The sequence below is a fragment of the Haliotis cracherodii genome, unplaced genomic scaffold (genome assembly GCF_022045235.1).
Source record: "Haliotis cracherodii isolate W230 unplaced genomic scaffold, xgHalCrac1.p SCAF_16, whole genome shotgun sequence".
In the NCBI taxonomy this organism is placed as follows: Eukaryota; Metazoa; Mollusca; class Gastropoda; order Lepetellida; family Haliotidae; genus Haliotis; species Haliotis cracherodii.
Genome location: NW_027266271.1, coordinates 19,825,503 through 19,834,401, shown reverse-complemented (window position 1 = coordinate 19,834,401; position 8,899 = coordinate 19,825,503). Strand labels below are relative to the sequence as shown.

General features: G+C 41.2%; 1 protein-coding gene across 1 annotated transcript; it reads left to right on the top strand.

The window, feature by feature from the left end:
* Positions 1-1,714: 1,714 nt before the first annotated feature.
* On the top strand, positions 1,715-4,997 carry LOC139463610 (uncharacterized). The gene is made up of 2 exons (XM_071244882.1): positions 1,715-1,799; positions 4,432-4,997. Exons 1-2 carry the CDS (start codon positions 1,715-1,717, stop codon positions 4,995-4,997), a joined length of 651 nt encoding a protein of 216 aa, XP_071100983.1.
* The last annotated feature ends 3,902 nt before the right edge of the window (positions 4,998-8,899 follow it).

Sequence of the window (8,899 nt, the reverse complement as noted above, 5' to 3'; positions counted from 1 at the left end):
GGCATATGAGGCCCGGATTACCAGTTCCATAATAATGAAGTCAATTTACCTCAATTATTGACAACAAGAAGATTTATTGATGGATTTAAATGAATATTGGTCATTGTAAATGGCTTTCGTTTGTTATTCGATACATAAAAAAGGCCCACCTTCCTGATAAAATAGTTTTTTCGAAGCAAATATTATATTGCTGCAATTGTCATCAGACGTGGTCGATATTCTGCACTCGCTATGACGATCAACAGATCATTACTCGTTCAAGTACATTCAAGGTTGATATCTATTTATAACATTTTCCCACATTTACCCGTTTGTGTTCAAGGGAAGAGCAGTGGGATAGTTTGTTTTTGTTGTTGTTGTTGTTGTTTTACGCCGCACTCAGCAATATTCCAGCTGCATGACGGCGGTGTGTAAATAATCAAGTCTGGACCAGACAATCCAGTGATTGACATCATGAGCATCGATCCACGCAATTGGGATACGATGACATGGAACAAACAAGTCAGCGAGCCTGACCACCCGATCCCGTTAGTCGCCGCGTACGACAAGCATTGTCGCCTTTTATGGTAAGCATGAGTTGCTGAAGAACGCAGGGGATAGTTAAGGCGATTATTTGTCAAGCTGTTCGACTCTCATCATGTTGCATGCTGTTGAGCCCATTCTGTATCAATGAAGAAAGTGCTGGAGTACAATGCAACCGTTCCATCAGGACAACTTGCTTTAAAACTTAAAAGATAATTATAAAAATACTAATTCTGTTTCAAACTGCACGGGTTACAGTTCTGATTGGTGAAATTGCCCTGTAAAACAATAGTTAATGTCCGATACAATTCCCTATTGTGACTTGTACCATATGTTCACGTGTCTTTTCAGGTGAACAATTGATTTAGCGTTAAGTTTGTGACGGATGCCAACGATAGAGCAGGATGCGCTCACCTTTTCGCGAACATCTAGTATAATTATCATTTGGTAGTGATTCATAAACACATGCTTATGATATAGTAAGAATCGTAGAATGGACTCTGCGATTTCTTTTGGGTACGGAAATGTCGCCTGATTCTAAAGGATCGGCAGTAATACATTATCCGGTTTAGCAAGGTCACCCTATACAATGAGGACAATTTTAACAAGGCGTATCGATGTGTACAAAAATACTGCGATCCAGTGTCATCTTATAACGAGGGCTAGTTTCATAAGCTCCGACTAAAAACAATAGCCGGTTTTAAAAGGTTCCTATATAAATTGAGGGTTTATGCGTAAAAATTCATCTGTTAAACCGATAAATCAAAAGTAGTTGTATCTCAGTAAGTTTGAAACAAAGCCGTTTACAATCACAAGCATTGAAATCAATCTTTGCACGCTATAACACCTGATTGGATATCGATCAATACGTAATTAATCACCAGCGATCGTATACATACGTGTATTAATTAAACATTTGTTTTTAAAAATGCAGATTGTAAAAAAAACTGTATTTGAAATGTCCGTGGTTGAACTCCACCAAAAAAATGTTATTTGAGAAACTAATTTATCTCTGTCTCAATAACAGACGTAACAGCTATTAATTATTCAAATTATCCCCCATAATTGACCAAAATACAAAAAGAACACTTAATTGAAAACCGATTTTTCACGCATTATCTAGAGAGGTTGTTTACCCAGTATGACGAGTCTCATTATAACATGATACCTTCTACATTACATAGTGTTGAACATGTGTGCCCGCGTCAAATTCTTTCATCACAGAGCGCACGAATCACAGCGAGAAACGCGCCACCTAGAGAGAGGACACATCAGCGGTGAGGGCAGTCACGAAGGGCGATAACTCCCGCAGACTCGAACAAAGACTCGTAAATTTTATCGGAGAGGAAAAAAAAACCTTTGTTGAGTTATGTTCAGGAATATTGGCCTTTGGTCGAAGCTGAGGGCGTGGATCACACGTAGTCTCTCTCGTACCATGCCGAGAAAAATGATTACAATGTTTGATATGATTTATGTCTATCGACAAGCATATTCAATTTCATGTCATCGAGAAATCATGAGACACGTATGACTCAATCGGTGGACTGGTCGAGGGTGCCGTTATGGTAGAAATAGCATTTTCACTTCCAAACATGCTGCATCCTTTTGTCAACCATACAAGAAGCTAGTTCCTGAAGACGATTTCAAAGATGGTTTAATTACGTTTTCAAAATGTATTGCACTAAGTGCAAGCAAGTCCCTGCAATGATGTTAAGTGATACATAACTCGGTAAGACCTCCTTCCGTATCTCCACTCAAAAATACATACAGTAAACTACGGTTATAACGAACTCAAAGGGACCACTAATTTTAGTTCGTTGTAGCCGTGGTTCGTTATATGCATATATACAGCATAACTACAGCAAATAGTCGGGACAAAAAAGTAAGTTCGTTATATCCGTCAGTTCGTTATAAGCGTGTTCGTTATAACCGTAGTTTACTGTATAATTAAAAGGATTAAGCATTCAAATGTAACTTTCGGAGGGGGAATACGGGCGCTAGTCTTTCCTATAACTCGACATACTTTGTATTTCGTTGAAATAGATGAATGACAATGAATTTTCCTCGTTTTCCTTTTTGACTTTTAACTACACTGTGATTCGTCGATACGGCCGAAAGCTCTCATTTAGCATTAACTTCCAAACTATGAGAAAGGTTTGCATCCCATAACAAAACGCCCGACAGCTTTGATATCAATATCTTTAAAAATTACTGCCGGGCTAATAAAATTATACATTAATGTTTCAGGGAGTCCAAAAAATGAAGCACACAAGAAATGGTCCTTCGATGGTGATGTAATTGCTATGGTTATCAGAGTGAGTGAGTGAGTGATAACGCTGCTTTTAGAATTACGCAAACAAAATAACGACGGCCAATGACGGCCTACAACGTTACCTAATCTCACATTAAATTACAATATCCTTACTCTAAAGGTACTGATGAACAATTGATTATTTAAAACATCGATAATTTTAAAGCACTGCAACTTTTTATCCTTTAATGAATCCATGAACCGTGGAATCTAAATCTAAAATGCCAACACTTCAGCAAATTATTCCTAGAAATATTGCATGAATGCACCTCGATACAATGAGACAACAGCTGAGACGTTAGAATTTAAACTATATTTCAAGGAAGGAAGACAAAGTTTAATGGGTTTTTTTTTAAATTTCCAGTGACAAAAATCCTAGGCGGGTCCCTATTTTGACTTGTGTCATATTTTGAAGGTGAACAATTGACTTGCCTTTGCATGTGTTTGTGACGGGTGCCACTTGTGGGGCATGGTACACTTACCATTTCGCGAACATCTGGTATCATCTTTATTTGATGGTGATACTTATGATGTAGTCGGAATCGTACATTGGACTGAAAGCAGATATTTCTTATGATTGTGAGTGAGTGAGTTGGGTTTAACGCCGCTTTTAACAGTATTCAAGTTATATCACGGCGTGTCAGCTTAATGTCGGAGGAAAGCCCGAAGTGATGCAGGTCTCAGACGTTTACCACTTCGGTGAAACCCACGAGCACGGGTATGGTGCTAACAAACCTGGAAACATAATAGGGGCGAACCGGGATTCGAACCCACAATCATAGTTTTCTGGCGTGCTCAAGGGACGCAACTCTGCACAGCGAATCGCGGCGCCATAGACGACTGGGCCATCCGTGCCCCATCCTATGATTGTGGAAATAGTAAATGTCGCATTTTATATTTAACTAAAAAATTGTTATTCAAGGAACATAATGTCCCACAGAAACCCACGAGCATGGTGCTGACAAACCAATGATACCAACTGCGAATTGAAGGCTCGAACCATGAACACATCAGCTTTGTGCCGCTAAGGGAGGCAACTCATATCTAAATGCCACGCGTCAGAATTGTCAGTCAATGTTTCCACTGAAATTAATAATACATAGTTAACTAAGTCTGGTTGAAATACACATTGATGTAATTGGAATACATGTCAAGTTGACATATACTCGTTTATTGGATGCAATATTACACCTGTGTACATTGGGGTCGTAGTTCATGCTATGTAATAGTCGTTTTATTACAAAGCAGGGTTGTTGATACTGATCAGTTTGGGACGGATTCCGTACATACATAATTACAGTCCCGTGGAATGTGTGTACCTTGTCTCTCAGACTGACCCCAGAGTAGATATCTCATATAATAATAACAAATTCCATTCTCATCCCATTCTCACCTCTAGCAACCTGTACTCTTATCCCATTCCCACCTCTAGCAGCCTACACTCTCATCCTATTCTCGCCTACCACAGCCTACACTCACATCCCATTCTCACCTCTGGCAGCCTACACTCTCAGGCCCATTCTCACCTCTAGCAGCGTACACTCTCATCCTATACTCGCCTATCACAGCCTACACTCTCATCCCATTCTAACCTCTAGCAGCCCACGCTCTCAACCAATTCTCACCTCTAGCAGCCTATACTCTCCACCCATTCTCACCTCTAGCAGCCTACACCCTCATCTTATTCTCACCTCTAGCAGCCTACACTCTCATCCCATTCTCACCTCTAGCAGCCCACACCCTCATCCTATTCTCACCTCTAGCAGCCTACACTCTCCACCCATTCTCACCTCTAGCAGCCTACACTCTCATCCCATTCTCACCTCTAGCAGCCTACACTCTCCACCCATTCTCACCTCTAGCAGCCTACACTCTCAACCCATTCTCACCTCTAGCAGCCTACACCATCATCCTATTCTCACCTCTAGCAGCCTACACTCTCCACCCATTCTCACCTCTAGCAGCCTACACTCTCCACCCATTCTCACCTCTAGCAGCCTATACTCTCCACCCATTCCCACCTCTAGCAGCCTACACTCTCAACCCATTCTCACCTCTAGCAGCCTACACCCTCATCCTATTCTCACCTCTAGCAGCCTACACTCTCTACCCATTCTCACCTCTAGCAGCCTATATTCTCATCCCATTTTCACCTTGTGGGTAATCCTGGCACAGTCAGGCTGGTTAGGCTCAGCATCAGCTCAGGGCCCTTGCCCCCTCCCTCTACACGCAGTCCAGACAGCGAACTGGACTTCTCCCAGCAAGCGCTGTATAGTCAAACCCACCCAGAACCTTTTTGAGAACGTGAGGACTCATTGCAACTGCAGCCTTCTGCATTACCCAGATTGTCAGAAGGGCTGTATTCCTGGCAGCAAACCCGGATACTTTCCCAATGTCAGTCAACAGATTGGGAGGTACCAAGCCTAAGGCACCGAGAACAATGAGGAGTCGGACCACTTGATACTTGGGATGCAAGCGGGACTTTTCGTTAGCAGCCTTCTACTCCTTATTTTTATTAGTAGTATCGTTGGTTTAGAATAGTAGTAGTAGTAGTAGTAGTAGTAGTAGTAGTAGTAGTAGTAGTAGTAGTATGTATTGCATTATTATTTTCATCCCTAGTAATGATTTTTATTTTCATTATTTAAACGTCGATAGTCCACCATACAATCGAACATTTCAAGCTGTTCACAACTGTTTCAACTTTACCTTTACGTCTAACGCCAACTCAACTCTCAGTGTTAAACTAGTTGCCATATCTGTCAGCTGTGACGTACACAGAAGTTGAGCAAACAAGTACCGACAGCCAAACAAAAGAAGTCAATGGCGACTATTGGGTAAACACGAACATGTCATGCGTCCAGCTGCAGCAAAGTGACACGTTTACGTTCTGCCAATGTCCCGATCCCTATCATCAGAATAGCCATACTAACATGCTGACATTCTCCCCACAAGAACCCCCACTCACCCCCATCCATATCCCCTCCCTCCCCGGCGTCGTTACGCCCCCACCTGACTATTATGCTCTGGCACACGTGCTCATCATTGGCTCAGCGTTCTAAGATGGCGACCAAGGACACAGAGCGCCATATTGTTCGCGAAGGGCAATAAAACTCAAGTTGTTACTTTGCTTTTGTAGTGCAACCATCTGTCCACAATCGTTATGCAACTCCGATGTAAAACTGATATCCACAAAGTCAGCGAGTGTTTTGTGTCTAAATGGAAATGACCCGTGGAAAACCGCTTGAGTGACCATCATAACAATCACAGACATATGAGCGGGCAATTAGTAGTCACTGACCATCGGCTCTTCCAACTGGTCATTCAAGAGAAACGGACCATCACATGACGGGCTTGTAAATTATTGCCATACGTCGTTGGCTTAAAAAAATCAAAGAGCCGAGGTTTCCTTCGCGTGAGTCTCTTTAAGACTTGACCATCCAATGCATTATGTAGTCTTTCTAGGTAATCGGCGATTGTTTGTCACGGGGTTCTGTGACCCATTAGGGGTAATTTGACGAAACACAAGCCTTGGTGTGTCACATGAAACGAAACATCAGATGCAAGAAAGAAATTTATGACAAAACTAAGCCTTCATATGTTAGCAACGGTCGTCGGTGAAAAGGAAGGAGTTGTTACCAGGTTTACCTGTTCTCACATTGAGACGGGTAATATGGAGACGCCGTTGACAGGAACGATCTCAGACCCATGTGGGTATCTGTCTTTGAAGTTGAGAATTAAAATCCCCACTATAATACAGGGGCAATAAAGCGGTGCTTAAACCGAACAATTATCGATGATAATTGCTATGTGTGGGTAATTACCAACATCACTACACGTGTAGATCGAAATCTTCCCTCTTTTTGTTGATCAATTTTAATGTGATTTTTTAAATATAATTTTTGAAAAATACTTTCATAGAATAGCCTTTGATATGATTATATGATTAGAGTACGTATGAGAAAAGTATATTGGTCAGGATGTCCAAAGTGGCAACGAAATATCACGACGTATCTAAAGGTACAATACATGTACGTATAACACTATACAGTGGTAGAACTGAGGCATAGTTGCTCGTTGAATTGTCAAAAGGGCTAGTAGATGTATAGAACTAGCCTGACAAGGCTTCACAGGAAAATGCCTTTTGAATCATAAGACTTTCTGGACTGGTTTTCCCCAATCATTCATCAAGTCAGTTAGGACTCACCTATCTGTGGAAACAGACGGTCACCGGCCTTATAGCTCTTTCAGCACTTTACCCTATTGTATGGGTACTGATTTCTAAAATCTTTTTAAACACCATCGAATAAATTGGTTGGGATTAAGGAATTATTTAACAGTATTCCTGTTATGCAACTACCCAGTATTGTCACATTGGTAGTAGTTGAGGACCCTTTCAATTATATTTTGTGCCATCATTCAAGCATAAGAATATTGTTTTATTCGTGAATGCTGACGGTGAGTTTTACCTGTGACAATGTTTGGATAAAAATATTGCTCGTGGAATTATTTGGGAACAATTGACTTGTGTTTGCATGTTTTTGCGCGTGTGCGACTGGAGGGCAGGATACGCTTAACTTTTCGTGAACACAAGGTGTCATCACTGATATAGTCGGAATTGTACATTGGGCTCTTTTTTTAGCAGAGATTTCTTATGAATATGGAAAGGATTTTGACGATTTTGTTCGTTTCTGAGAACATATATTATGAACAATGTTATTCCGGTGTCCATGGTGACAATTACAATACACTGATATATCAGAAGTTCGAGGTGAGGTGAAGTGAAATGGGGCTTAACGTCGCGTTCAAGATTATTGCACCAATACAGCGACGTGGATGTGTGTATGGTGTGTGTGACTACTTGTACTAGTACGGACTCATGTCGCTATTATAGTGTTAACCATGTGAGATAACATGCTGCAGTTTAACATAGATAGAGCACTCATACACAGTATACTGACTCCGAGCCGACCAGTCTTTCTTTTATTCCCTTAATATCGAGGCAGGGTAACAACAAGCATCATCTTTTAACGTCTTTTGGTTTTGATATATAGAGTTACAGGGATTCGAATAAACGAAACGTTCCGTTCACCGTAAGCAGACATATACATCTTACGGCTTGTACTATTCTTGTCGTTCTTGTGCTCCCGTAAGTCGACTACCCAATCTAAACACTCGTAAGCATAACGATATCTCGAACTCATGGCTTCGTAGAACGTGGCTATGTCCCATCATGAACATATTTCTTATGTTTCGAACGCCTGGAATCATCACTCATTTTCAGTGATAATCATAATCATGGTTACAGGTATTTGGCTCTTAACGCCAAATGGAATCTGTTTCGGCTGATAATCTAGACTGGTTATTATCTTGCATTGACAATTAATATTTAACTATCAGTGGGGGTGAAATCTCATTAGTCTGGAAAATCCACCTTATTGGCGATTAGGTTCCGTCAGTAAAAACTGACTTCAAAAGTTGTGTGTACAAATAAAAAGTAAAAAATGATAACTCAATAGATTTCGTATTTAAGTAGTAACACAAAATACAACGATACGTAAACGGTGACATCGCTTAGCACAATAGTAATGCAACACAAGCCCCGTCCACTCTATTGTAAGCCGGGGGCACGGGTGGCCCAGTCGTCTAAGGCGCCGCGATTCGCTGTGCAGAGTTGCGTCCCTTGGGCATGCCAGAAACCTATGATTGTGGGTTCGAATCCCGGTTCGCCCCTATTATGTTTCTAGGTTTGTCAGCACCATACCCGTGCTCGTGGGTTTCACCGAAGTGGTAAACGTCTGAGACCTGCATCACTTCGGGCTTTCTTCCCACATTAAGCTGACACGCCGTGATATAACTGGAATACTGTTAAAAGCGGCGTTAAACCAAACTCACTCACTCACTCACTATTGTAAGCCAAAAAGGAAACTGACCGATTGTGGCCGAAAACATTTTCGAAAAAAGTTGGTTTGTTAGCCAATGAAAAGCCTTGGAATCGTTTGCAATGTATTTTTTTAATTGTTACTCAAGGGCAATGCTATGTACCCATGATATAGAAATTGAGTGAGT